The sequence below is a fragment of the Antechinus flavipes genome, chromosome 1 (genome assembly GCF_016432865.1).
Source record: "Antechinus flavipes isolate AdamAnt ecotype Samford, QLD, Australia chromosome 1, AdamAnt_v2, whole genome shotgun sequence".
NCBI lineage: Eukaryota > Metazoa > Chordata > Mammalia > Dasyuromorphia > Dasyuridae > Antechinus > Antechinus flavipes.
This window is the reverse complement of record NC_067398.1, coordinates 395,468,396-395,483,006: the sequence shown is the minus strand read 5'-3', so window position 1 is coordinate 395,483,006 and position 14,611 is coordinate 395,468,396. Positions and strand designations below refer to the sequence as shown.

The 14,611-nt window shown below is 31.3% G+C and overlaps 1 protein-coding gene and 1 non-coding gene across 3 annotated transcripts in view; both read left to right on the top strand.

The window, feature by feature from the left end:
* Window positions 1-14,611, top strand: part of SEMA5A (semaphorin 5A) — a 548,675-nt gene that overhangs the window by 296,397 nt on the left and 237,667 nt on the right. For both annotated transcript variants that reach the window (XM_051969840.1, XM_051969839.1), the window contains exons 8-9: window positions 5,366-5,651; window positions 13,696-13,831. In XM_051969840.1, coding sequence (XP_051825800.1) covers window positions 5,366-5,651; window positions 13,696-13,831 — 422 coding nt within the window. The remainder of the gene's footprint in view (window positions 1-5,365; window positions 5,652-13,695; window positions 13,832-14,611) is intronic.
* Window positions 862-1,025, top strand: LOC127546113 (U1 spliceosomal RNA). Its single transcript, XR_007949974.1, has one exon. It is a non-coding gene; the product is annotated as a U1 spliceosomal RNA (small nuclear RNA).

Sequence of the window (14,611 nt, the reverse complement as noted above, 5' to 3'; positions counted from 1 at the left end):
AATAATGTATGAAAATATTCGGAAAATATATAGCATTGATTCAGTGGGATGCAATTCATTGGCCTCTACATGTTCTTAGTGATGTGCTCCTTCAGTAAGCTTTTGTCATTCCTGAAAAGTGTCCAACCCTTTGCACATGGGATTTTCATACTTAGATCAGGAAATCTTATCAATGGTTCAATTCTTAGTTCCTTGACCCAATTAAATCTCAAGAATAATTGATATTTAAAGGATACTTGAATAATTGATAGGCTACATGGATAATTGAAGGTTACATATATAGAATGTCATATAAAAGGTATAATATAATTATCTTGGTTAGTTTTGCTGATTTTTTAACCTATTTTGAAATATTAGTTACAAGGAATTTCTTATTCAATAGGGGCTTAGGAGAGGTTATATTTAGAAATGAATATGATGTAATAATAAAAGGCATTTTTTTAAAAAGTGAAGTAAAACCAAAACCAAAACCAAAACCACATCCTCCTGACTTTGCCATTTCTGTTCTTTGCACTTTTAATGGTAACCTGTACTATAAGCCACAGAACCATCTTTAACTTTTATTTATTTACCTCCTACATCAATTAGTCATTGCCTTGTCTATTGTATGACTCCAGTATCTCTCATTGCTACATCCCAGGCCAATGGATATTTGGAAATATGATTCAATACATCTTACCTGGCCTATTGTTAGAATCTTCAAAAAAAGTTATAAAAATCCTTAAATATATGGCATTATTTTTCTTAGTATTTTTCTTTTCAAACAAAAACTCAAAGACTTACTTTTAAGTTGAAGAATATATTCTGGATATGAGCATTTATGTTGCTGTTAGAGTTTGGTATCAAGAAAAAAAATATTTCATACTTTCCTGGCAGGGAAGATTCCATAATCATAAAGGTGGTTTCTCCAGGGTTAGGCTTATCAATTGCCCTCTGGATGGGTTGACCCCTGGGATTTCCCCAAATGGGGGAAACTCTACTGCCTAATTTGTGATAGTGGGGGACTGTGTTTGTGCTTTCCCCTATTTCTGACATTCAAAGGGAAAAAAAAGAAAAAAGATATTTCTTATAATCTTACTTAAAAGAAGAATAATTACTAGAAACCCTGATTCCTTCCTTTTATAGAATGAATTCCTTTTTTGTACAGAGCCAACTTTATAGAAGTCAATTGATTTCAATAACTCCCCATTACCTAAGGAATAAGTTTCAGTCTCTCTAATCTGGAAATCATGACCTTTTGTGCTCTAGCCCCTAATTTCCTTAGGGGAAGAAAACACTATTCATGTATCTCTGATTTTCTAGTTCTCTTACTTTACTCAGTTACTTTGCCTGAATATTTCCCCCATCTCTACCTGATTTGTGTTATTAATATATGCTCATATGCAGATTGTGTTTCTCTCTTTGTATAAGAATGAGGGGGAGGGAGACAAAAAGAGACAGAGAGACAGAGAGAGATAGAGACAGACAGAGAGAGGCAGAGACAAAGATAGACAAAGAGAGAGACAGATTAACAGAGAGAAATAGAGAGGAGAGGGAGAGTAATAGACAAACAGAAAGAAGACAACTAAACTTTACCCTAAATCTAATTTTTGAGATATTTAATGTAAATTATTTTATAGCTTATTTCATAATTCTTGAATCCTTAAATCATTTTTGAAACTCTTTTGTATTTTTCTTTTTCTTTTCTTTTCTTTTTCTTTTTTTTTTTTGCTGAGGCAATTGGGGTTGAGTGACTTGCCCAGGATCACACAGCTAGGAAGTGCTAAGTATCTGAGGTTAGATTTGAACTCAGGTCTTCCTGACTGCAGGGCTGGTGCTCTATCCACTGCACCACGTAGCTACACCTGTATTTTTCTTTGTAGAGTAGAAGTACAAAAGAATATTGCATTTTAAAATCAATATATAGTTTTGGAATTTTATTTTTTAAATTGAGATCTATTTGAAAAGGTCTGAGAATAGCTCCTTCTGCAAAAAATTAATGAACACTCATTCAAAAATTTCTATAACATACTAAAAACATAAGTTACAAATGTCAGAAATACTTTTTTTCTAGTAATTTTTCTATGATAGTAAAATATTTTATTTTTAACTCTCTAACTTCATCTGTGATAAAGTAATTTTGATGCAAGACTATATATTATACCCATTTCAGATTTTTGAAATATAAGTACAAATATGTTTAGCTACAAACTGAAGGCAATGTGGCAGAAGTAGAAGAAAATGGGATTTGGAATCTGAGGGCTTGTGTTTAAATGCTGGTTTTCCTCACCTTATTCCTAAAATTTATGATGAGGGAAATAGATTAAATGACCTTCCCAGATTTAAATATAGAATTCTGTTAAAGTTAGACAATTGGCAACTGACAGTCTTTCACTTTTATCTCTTTTATAACCAAAAATATACTTTAAAAAATTTTAGATGAAAAAAAATTTTTTTTATATCACACTTAATTTTGTTTATAAACCTCTCCAATCCAGCTGGCCTTTTTTGTAACAAAAGAAAATAGTCAAGCAAAACTAACCAAACAAGACCATGTGCCATAAGACAAGGAACATTCAGCAGCCATTGTCCTCCACTTTTTATAGAATTAGGCAGGTGGATATCTATAACTTGTCTCCTTTGCAAAGATTGGTCATTGCAATTGTATAATTTTCAGTTTTATTCTAGAACTGTTTGCATTTTCATTTTTATCATCATAACTTTACTTCTGCATACTTATTGTACCTTGAAAGACTTTGAAAAGTATTCTGTACTCCAAGAAGAAACTCTTGATAGAGTCTAGTAAATAGAAATTTATGAGATTTTGTGAATGAAACCAGGAACAAATGTTTACTGAAGATTCTTGTTTGTTCTCTCTCTCTCTCTCTTTCTGTGTATGTGTGTGTGTGTGTGTGTGTGTCTATAAAATATGTATGTATTTATTGATTAGAAGATAAAATTTTTGTTTCTTGATTTTATGTAGTTATTAATATGATACTGCTGACATTGATTTTTTTCTAACAAATATATTAACTATTTGACCATGGAAAAATCAGTTAACTTATCAGTTATCAGCTCATGTTCTAGATGTGTTGCCGAGCTATATTAGCCCAGATAAATGAAACCATAGGCATAAAAAATGCCTCTCAGAATGTTTAATAATTATTCTGTATCGTATATTTTAGCTCTTTTTTTGATAACAAATTTATTTGCAATTTTTAGTATTACTGTTACCTATGTTTATACTCTGCAGTAGGTGGTAGAAAAATTGTTGGAGAAGGAAAAAAGTTAAGTACTTTAAAAATAAGGTACAGATACTCCACAGATCATTCTTTTATCAACATTGGACGTAGAAATAAGTTTGAATAAAACCATCATAACCTTCACTGGTACCCTGGAAATGTAATAAGCAACCTCCAGGGTATTTTGGAATAGCATGCAAAATGTTTAGTGGAGACAGTTTAGGGAGTTTTATGGTTTGGAATATCATCTTAATAAAACTTTCTTTTAGGATGATGAACTATTTTATATTTGTTTCTGACAGAAACGCTGTTCCTGCCTTCAGGTTATGTGCAAGTGTTTATCCAAAAAAAAAAAAAACAATCTAACAAGGACCACAGATTCTTATTTTTCTGTTTATTTCAAGGGGCTTTCCATTCAATAAAGCAAGCCTTTGAATTTTATAGGGACAATTAAAGATAATTATGCCTACATCTTGGCACTCAAAGTTAATGAAAAGGTACCGACAACAAATGTATCTACAAGGACATGTTTTCAGGGACAATTAGGTATTTGTTGGTGCACTTCAACTAAAACTATAATTGGTCATGAACTATCAGGAAGGCTCTTCTTGGGTTGAGTAGGCAAGATTAAGATTTGGTGACAATTAAAATATGTTTTCTGGCAAACATTAACTAGCAATGGTAAAATGTGTTATAAAATAAGTTAAATATGTAGTACAAACAGGTACTATAATTGCCAAAATTCTTTCAGGTCTTATGTATATGTGTGTATGTAGATGTGTATACATAAAATATATACACATACTATACTACATAATAGATAGCACATAAACATAATATATAGCACAATCATATACTCTAATATATGTATGTTTGTATAGAAATAAAAATATATTTAAAAATTCTAAGTGTTTCAAAACATTCATAAAAGCTGGGATTTCATTTTTACATTTCAAGATAAAAATTCTGTTCTTAGTGATAGTATCCATTTTTCTAAGTGTGCACATATATTTCTATGTAAAAACTGTATCTCACCACTGAATATACTTTGGGACACAGTAGGTGCTTTATAAAAGCTTGTTGACTGACCCTTGAATCATGAAATATGTGTATGCATTTTCAACAATGTTTTCTTTCTCCCCAATTTATTAGGAGTACAAAATATATCTAATACTTCATTCTTTTTATGTTTCATGCAAATGATAACTATAGTATTTGTATGAGAATTTGAAATGCTAGTGACATATATTTTTCCTAAAATGTACAGTAAATCTTTTCTGTTGTTGTTTTAGATGGTTTTTTGTTTTCGATTTTGTTTTGGTTAATATTAATGCCACTTTTACTTGAGCTTGATTTATTGTAGTATGCTCAAGCAGAGAAATCATTCCTATGATTTTCTATAATTTAAAACTTGTGCTTAACAACTTCATCATACTCTGCTTCTTTCTTGCTATTATAATGCAAAAGAAATGTTGCTTTCACATACTTGTTCCCACAAAGTGGTCTTGGCATTTGATCAATTTTAACATGTGAAAAAGGATTATTAAGAAAAAAAATCTCCCATTTCAATGGAAGAATTTTAATCAGATGAGACAAAGTAGAGAAAAAGTATGATGTAGTGGGTAGAGAACTGGCCTCAAGTCCAGAAGAACTGAGTTTAATATGTACCTTTGATCCATACTTTAGGAAAATAGGTATACATAGACTAGAGTGTTGTAAGGAAGTTGCAGTAAGGAAGACTTGAGTTCAAAAAAAGCCTCAAACTTATTAACTATGTGACATCAGGCAAATCTTTTTAACCCCAATTTCTTTATCTATAAATAGCAATAATAATATCACCTATCCTGATAGATGTCATAAAGTATAAATGAAATAACACCTGTGGAGTGTTTTGAAAATCTTAAATAGCTGTAAAAATGTTGCTTATTGATGTTATTTGCTATAAAGTTGTGCAAACTATTCAATTAGTGGTGCCACAGGCAAAACTATTAAAATAATAAGTTATAGAGAATATGATAATCCACATTGATAGATGAAGTTTCTCACCAGGGACTCCTACCAATTACAGGCCTGATTTTTTTTTAAAAAGTCAAAATAGCAGATATCAATAACCAGATTTTCTTTTCTTTTTCTTTTGGTTTTAGAACCAAATTTTGTATCATCCTATGATATTGGCAACTTCACCTATTTCTTCTTCCGAGAAAACGCTGTGGAGCACGATTGTGGAAAAACTGTTTTCTCCAGGGCTGCCCGAGTTTGTAAGAATGACATTGGAGGCCGATTTTTGCTAGAGGATACGTGGACCACCTTTATGAAGGCTCGACTGAACTGTTCTCGTCCTGGGGAAGTCCCTTTTTATTACAATGAACTACAGAGCACCTTTTTCCTTCCTGAACTGGATTTAATCTATGGGATATTTACCACTAATGTGTATGTAATTTTCAATTTTACAAAGTTATACTTTTCAATTAATTAATATTTATTTTTCCTCCTCTTATCAATTCCCCATGTAAAAAAAAATCCTTAGACTAAGTATGCATATTTAAGCAAAATAAAATTCCTACTTTATTCATGTTCAGAAAGATCTCATTTGAAATTTTGACACATTTCTTTTTTAGTAGACTCATCATCCTTCAGCATTCTTCCTTTGGAATCATGTTTGATTATTGCCTTGATGTGAATTCTTTCAAAGTTATTTTTCTTTATAATATTTTGTTATTATATAATTCTCCTGTTTATTCCACTCCTTTTTTGTAGTTTTACCCAATCAAAATAAGTTCCATCATTTTTCAGCTGTTATGACTATCTAACTGTCTTTCAAAACTTTTCTCTCCTTTAAAAGTCAGATTTAGTTAAATACCCTCAAAAGTAAAAGGAATCCTTAGTTGGCATAAATCATCTTCTTAATGTCATCTCCTAAGGTGCATTCTCTGATTTTGCAAATATGTTTCTGAGATTTGTTAAAATAAAGCAGCAGGTTCAGTGCCCATATAGCCCACAGGACTCCTGATCAGAGCTTGTGGTTACATAGTGATTAAACAGAGACAACCAACAATGCTTACAGGAATAATGAAGGACATGTAATTTGATAAGTATGACCCTGAAAATACCTTTGAAAGTAACTCTGGAAAATCATCCATTTCCTTTAATTATGGGTGCTCTTGGGCAATCATTAACTTGCAGTGGTTCTAAGTATTCTGGGACTGAATGTGACACCAATTTTCAGGAAGATGGCTGCCTTGGGCACTTAGCTCTGAAATGCCAGTTGTAATTAAAAGACTTTCTTCAAGAATTAACAAGGCTATTTATTCCTCCTAGAGAGTTCTTCCTACCTTTAGAATTTTGAATGTTCCATGGGCAAAATATTTGCAATGTTCTTCATTACTCATCTAGTTTCTTATCCTGGTTATGATTGGTACCTAAAATTACACTCCTTTCATAATTGCTATGATAACTTTCCTAGGAATACAAATAGTAATTTTGCAGGTTATTTTAACTTTCTGTAAAATCCCCCAAACCACTGTGATTTAAAAAAAAAAAGATTTAGTAGGCTGGTTTTTATTTAGAATATTTTTTTATATTTTTATATTATGGTTCAACTTTAGGGTGGTATGGATTGGTAAACAAAGGTCAAATATTAATTTCTGAAATAAATTATCAGAACCCCCACTGGTTGTGGCTAATGATTACTATGATGAATTCCTAAAACTTTTCTTCAGTTTTGAACTGTTGGACATTATAATCTTGTCTATATAGCTCTTTAATTTTGATATAGCACTTAGAATATATTTGATCCTCACAACAGTCATATAAACAACATAAGTTTCCTCATCTGTAAAATGGGAATAACATTAATAGAATCTACTATTCTATTCTATACTATTCTATACTATACTATTCTAATAATAGAATCTATTATTCTCATTTTCCAGATGAGGAAACTGCTGTTGAGAGTTTAGTGACTTGTGCAGAGTCACAAAGCAAGAGGGAGCTCAATATGATGGATAGAGAACTGACTTTAGAGTCAGAAAACCTGGATTCAAATTTGTTTGCTGATATTTATTACCATTTCAAACTGGGGCAAACTACTTAGTTTCTGCCCACATTATGTGAGAAAGTATAGTTCCAAAAAATCTATTGCATTTATAATATCGCAATTGATCAAAGAAATCTCTAGCAAGACATATGCATTGCTGGTTGCTGAATTTTGTGTCATCTAAACTAACCTGTCAAGCATATTCTTTAAAACTCATTTTGGCAAATGGTGAATTGGGATGAGGACTTCTTTTACATTTGAGAGAGAATAGGGTATAAACAAGAAACCAATAATTTGATACTTTCAAGGAATTACTGTTCTTTAAAAAATAAAAAAAGACATTTTGTCAATTTTGTCATTCACAAAGGTACATAGAAACACCTTCAAAGGCTACCAAGTACAATCTTCTCATTTTACAGATTAGACAACAGGTGCCTTATCCAGGATCACTTAGCTAGAAAGTGCCTAAGACAGATTTTGAACCCAGCTCTTCAGGACTATCCACTAAAATTCTCTTAATTATACAGAATTTCATAAAAACTAAGAAATGTAGTGTTTTTATTCAGTATTAAAAATGTTTAGAATGAGTATGGAGATAGAGAACATCCAGATGTCCTTGAGTTTTGTCTGCTAGGAAATTTGATTCATCCAAATAAACTTAAAGAGGAGGTTGACCATTGTTGAGTGATATATCATCATCATCATCATCATCATCATCATTATCATCTTTATTTGGGCAATGCAATGGGGTTAAGTGACTTTACAAGGGTTAAGAATTGCTAGGAGGCAAAAAATAAATCATTATTAATGTGCTTGAACATGAGAGAATCCAGAATGGCATGGTTAATAGTTAGACACATCTTTTCCTAGTCTTTTTTGGGGGAGGGGAGGTGTAGAATTAGAAACCACTGCTGCTGCTATGTGGTTATTGCACAGTGATCTGTGTCACCTTCCACTCAGAGGAACAACATCCTCAGTGATCTATCACTTCCAGAAGAAGAGTTAGTAATTCACATCTCAAACAAGAAGAAGAACATCAACAATGAAGACAATAATATTTGCTTGTATGCTCTCATGGCAGTAATTATGTGTACTTCTTTGCCCATGAAAAAAGGCAAAATAAACTGATTGAGTATTATTTAAGAAATCAATAAGAAATTAAGAAAATTTTTAAAAGTATGCATTGTTCTATGCTCAAGAATAGGCAAGAAGAATGAAAATGAAAAACCTGCTTCTGCTCTCAAAACTCTTATGTTAGATTCAGGTAGATTCGAGACAGAATATAGAGAAATAACTTATTTTCTTTTAGTACATAGAATTTTTGACATTTTGTACAGTTTTTAAAAAATTAATTTCTGTAAATTTACTAGAGTATTTTCTTTCATTTTTTTGATAGATGAGAAATACTGGTAAAGAATAGATAGAATCTTCCTTTTGAAATTCTGTTGTATTGATCCAAATTAGGTTTATCACTGTTTTTCACATTTATTTGAATTAAGTAACTAAGAAACCTGATTTTTTTTTTCCAAAGTGAAAATCAATTCAGCAAATCAGGAAATATTTACATTCTTTTGTATTTGTGGTAGACTTTAAAAAACTACTAATGGCCATCAACTCAATAGAAAAGTCATTTCTTCTTTGTAAAATGAGCAAGTTGAATGTGATGAAGTCTAATGTCACTTCTTTTTCTCTAATTTCTTGATTACATGTTTCTAAATTGTATTTAGGTACACAGGCCAATATAAAAGAAGTAAATTTAATTATTTAAGTATGAGCAAGAGGAGGCTGAAAGAAAGCACAAAAAACCCATTTTATTATATTCTTTTTAAAACTAGAAACAAGGAATATAAAACCTTATCATTATTATTATTATTATTAGGAAAAACCCAAAACTTCATTTTTGTACTATATACATTTCTCTCCTACTAATGTTTTTTTCTGCCAAAGAAATTAATTTATCCACAGTCAGTCAAGATTAAAAAAAAAAAAAAGAGCTCCTTAAGATCAAAGTGGTTAGAGAAAAGATAAAATATTGAAAGAAAAGATGGGGAAAAAAGGGTCAAGGGAAAAGAAGAAAAAGACATTATCTTTCTCTTATTTCAACTCTACTTTCCATTTTCCCATCCACCCAATCAAAGCTTGCCCAACAAATGTACAATTCTCTTAAGAGGTAATATTTATATAATACTTTACAATTATTTATCCTCACAAAAACTTTACAAATCAGTATTATTATAGTCCCCATTTTATAGAAGAGAAAATTGGGAGATTAAGTGATTTTTGATATAGCTAGTAAGTAAGTCTTTTCTTCAGGACTGCAATAATTCAGGTTAGTTTTAAGATATATTTTTATCACTATCTTGTCTAGAAACTCCCCGCCCCTTAAAAAAACAAAAAACAAAAAACTTTTATTTAAGACATATTTAGCCTGGCATTCCAAACAACTGTGCTAACTCATCACCAATAGATGGCATTTTCTTTTTACAACTTGTCCTAGGAGCCTATACTCACAGATTAAGAATTGGATGAGATTTTAGAAATCAGGTAATCTGAAGTCTTCATTTTATAGATGAGAAAACTGGGACCTATGGAAGTTGTTGCTAGCCCAAAGTCAAATGGATAATATTAGAAGTAGAGTATCAGTGCATATCCTTTGATTCCATAGCCAGTGAGAGGGACAAATGGTTAAATCAAGTTCTAAATTTGGACAAGGCCCCCTCTCCATTCCAGAGGATTTTGTTGCTGTTGACTTATTCCTGTTCTGTCTGGCTTATTGTAATCATATTTGGGTTTTTTTTAGAAGAGATACTAGAGTAGTTTGCCATACAGATGAGGAAACTTAGGAAAAAGGGTTAAATGGCTTAGCCAGGGTCACACAGCTAGCAAGTAACAGAAGTCAAATTTGAACTTATCTAGATGAATCTTCCTAACTTCAGATTCTGTATTCTGTGCACTATGTTGGTTCATAATTACCTGAATTACACAGGATAGGGTGGAACCATAATGATTTGTAAGTGATTTTATAATAAATATTCAGATACTTATAAATACAAATAAGTCTTTGTAAAGAAGGATCTTAATTGATCCTGTCATTTGTAACAGAAAAAGTTCAAATGACACTTTGGGTAGTTAATACTTTTATTAACCATAATAGCAAGTAATTAATAAAAGGAGTCAGTTATACTCTCAAATTCCAAAGACCCATTATGTAACCTATTCATTGCTTATATGTCCTTGGAAAAGTGGATGTTCCTGTGGGATTAGTTAACAAGTAATGAGAGAGAATGAATATTTTAATTATAGGTAGACCTATTGTAATGAGACGATGGTAGACATGACTTTGATCATATAGTTTACTTCCAAATCATCCTCAGTCTTGATCAATTTAGACAACAGGGAGATTTCACATTTTCCCAGATCTATCTGAGTAAAACACAATAAGCCATAATCCATCAATTCACCTAAACTAAAATTTCTTTACCTTTAGGACTGATTTAAGTTTTCCCTTTTATTATTAGCTATACATCTCAAATGCTACTTCAATAACTTAGGATTCTGAATAAGGAAGTACAAAAGGGGAAAAATTAATTCAATAATTGATTATTAATATGAAAGGAATAATTATTTCTCATATTCCTAAAGAGATCTCTTTTAAAATATCTTCACATTAATAAAATTGTAAACCACAGAGTTGATAAGGGCATAGAGATCACCTTTTCATCATTGATTTGACAGTTTACTCATTAAATATTTTAAATTAAATTGAATTTAAGTCAAATTAAATTAAAATAAATGTACTTTATTTACATATTTAAATTTTATATTGCATATTGTTATAGAGATAATTATATGTATTAAATATTTTAGAATGTCTACTGTGTATAGTACAGCTATGTTAAATAGTAAGAAGATATAAAGTTTATATAGAGCATTGTCCCTACTACATATCAATTTTCCTTTCAGTGTACACAAAGACAGATTGCTACAATAGGTAACATATTAATTGCATTACTAAGTTGACACTTAAGTTTCACTGAATTGAGTTATCAATGAGGGCTTCATTTAGGATGTTGTATTTGTGTTGAACTTTAAAAAGAGGAGAGACTGAAAATTCAAGCATACAAAATAATGTGAATAAATGCATATTGGTTGGAAGGCCCAACGTGTGTTTTGGGAGGATATAATAGAGATCTGATTAGCAGGAGCATAGAAGATATAATAATATTATATGAGATCAAGTTGGAAAGGTAAGGCAATAGCAGTTATGCAGAAGCTTGAGTGCCAGATAAAGAAATTCAAACTTTCTTCTCTGGATTAAAAAAAAAAAATCCTGGAAATTTTTAGCATAGAAATTATATGGCTAAATCAATGCTAAGATATGATTATGATGAGTGTGTAAAGGCTGAATTATGTAGGCGAACGGAGAGAGTTGGAAACTCAAATTAGGGGTTAATTAAAAGTGACAGAGGAAAAAAGATAGACTAGGACAAACATAGGTTATATTACAGCAGTGAAATCAAGAGATCTTGACTTATTGGATAAAAGTAAGAAAAATGAATTGGGTGTTATGTGCCTAAGATAGATACAATTATAACCTGTAAGACAGACAAATAAAGTAAAAACAAGCATGAGAATCTATGATTTCAAGGATCTCTTACATTCTGATGTGGGAGAATATGTTAGGAAAGAGTTGGAATGAGTGCATGTGAGAAGTGGGGTGCATATGTGGAGACATGATTTAGATGGCCAAAAAGCAAGAAAGAAACTTGGAGTCAGTCAAGAAAAGACAAAAACTCAATGATTCTTTCTGAGAATGTTGGAAGGACAGAATACAAATTTCTGATAGGAAGGCCAGGTAAGTAGCCAGCATAATTTGGCTATGTTAGAGCCCTAGATCTTTGTAAGAAAAATCAAATGCTTAATAATAACAGCCTTGGTTGACTTCAAGGCTAGAGTTCAAGATTATAGTTAGGAGGAGATTGGGTTGAAAATATAGGCTATTGGGTGAATTTCGGAGCCACACATAGAAAAAATGAAGAACTAAGCAGAAAAAAAGGGTTCAGAGGAAAAAGTTTATTCCTCAGTGAGTTTGATGTTATACATCCAGACATCAAGGTGTACAGAAACAGAAAATACCTGGCCTTTTTCTAGTATTGTACTGACAGTATGTCCAAATATACAGAAAATAAAAGCAGTGTTTTCAGAAGGAATAGGAAAGCTGTGAACTTTATGGCTTATGAAACCATAAAACTTGGGTGACAATAAACAGGAATGGTAGCTATAGAAAATCCCTATGAAAATCCTATTGCTTGCACTGCATTTAATAATTGACCCTTAGTGTCAGTTGCTAACAGCAAAACATCTGTGATTTCTCCTTTGATGTTAAGGGAGTTGGTTGATAGTAAATGGATATAATTGTGCTGAGCTGGTGAAAACTAGTTCCTTGCCAAGAGGGTAAGAAGTTTTTATGAGTTAGATTTTCTGTTGTAAATATTGATATGAAGTCATATTAAGAATCACCATTTTTTTTATTTTTATTTTATTTTTATTTTTTTTTTGCTTTGCACTTCAAACTAATCTCCAAATGGAATTTCATTTGGCAAAATGTGCATTGCTTCAATGATGCTTAGTTTAAATGTATATCTTAGACGTCTGTCAGTCTCTATAAACAACCAACTGTTGGTCTTTATATTTTTAAAAACTGTATTTGTGGTTTAATATGTTTGTGTCAATGTGTATTAAACTTTTCCCCTTGCTTTTTATAGTGTATGATGGGCTTTTTTACCCCAAAATTGATTTTAACTGATTTCTTTAGTGAGGGTTGCCAAAAGAAATAAACAGAGAAAAAGGCAAACGAGAGCAAGGAGAAAGACAGCTTAAACTTTCACGTATAAAAGAGAGAAAAGGCTTTTGTTTTAGGGAGTTTGAAAACCAGAAGATGTATGTCTTGAGTCTTTATCAGCAAATCATCACCTTCTCATGAAATAATCCATTATTTCTGGCAGAATTAAAAATCTGGGAGTCATTTGTCAAGAAACTTCTGTTTTATGTCAAAGTCTTTATTCCCCCACAATGAAATTACTGAAAATTACCATTAATTGTTTTGATTTTAGCTTTTTTCAGGACTTTAAGTAGGCAGTATTCTAGAGCAGAGCTTAAACTTTTTTGACTTATGACTCCTTTACACCAAAGAAATTTTTATGTGATCCTGAGTCTATAGGTATAAAAAATAGGTATACAAATCAAACATTTACTGATAATAAATAATAATTTCATGACTCCCACATTCAGTTATGAGTTTACATATTGGGGCATGAACCACAGCTTAAGAAGCTAGATTCTAGAGGGACTATAAAAATCAATTTTGCATGAACAACAACAACATGCTGGTGGGTTTCTTGATGGCCTTTTAATTTTTTTTTAATACTTCTTCCACAGGAACAGTATAGCTGCCTCTGCTGTGTGTGTGTTCAACCTGAGTGCCATTTCTCAGGCATTCAATGGACCTTTCAAATATCAGGAGAATTCTCGCTCAGCATGGCTGCCTTACCCAAATCCCAATCCCAACTTCCAGGTAATTTGAGAGAAAGAAGGTCATTACTTCTCAATTAGTTGTTTTTCAAAGAATCCAGAAAATGTAAGTAAATAGATAAAAATGTAAACCTCTGCAGTAACTGAGGAAAAATGCTTGTCTTTGTGTGTTCCAATACTTGAAGAGATGTCATTACACTTAAAATGGACTTAATAAAGATGTGATCTTTTTTTTTTATTTGAATATGTATTACCCATCAATTTGCTTCTTTCTATGGGCAGATTCACAAACACAGACATAAAAGTACATATGATAAATTTCTTTTTTGTAAATTGTAATGACAATGAATTATGGACAGAAAAAAGACTTGCTAATCTAGACTGTAATCACAGAATAGGAGTGAGGCCTAAATTTAAAGTAATTGTTATGCATTCTTTTACTTCAAAAGTAGTTATCTCTACTGAATGACACTCTAATTAAACTGATCTTTGGATAGGACAGAAGAAATTTACCTAAGGAAAATTGGAAGTATTTATTGGTAAACCATATATCCATTTTTATACTTATAAATTTGTATTGTTTATTAAAATAAAAATATAAACAGTATAAGGAGAATTGGAAAATATAGTGGAAGATGCCTTTCATCTATACATTTCAAATAATTTGGAAAAAGGATATTTAATAAATTTATTTGGGGAAACACAGAAAAGTGGAACTTAGAAAGGTTTGTTTGCTAACATGACAAACCATTGTCAGGGATTTTTGATTTCTAAGCATGTGTTTGAGGACTTTATTTGGGAAATTCTCATTAGATATTTGTAT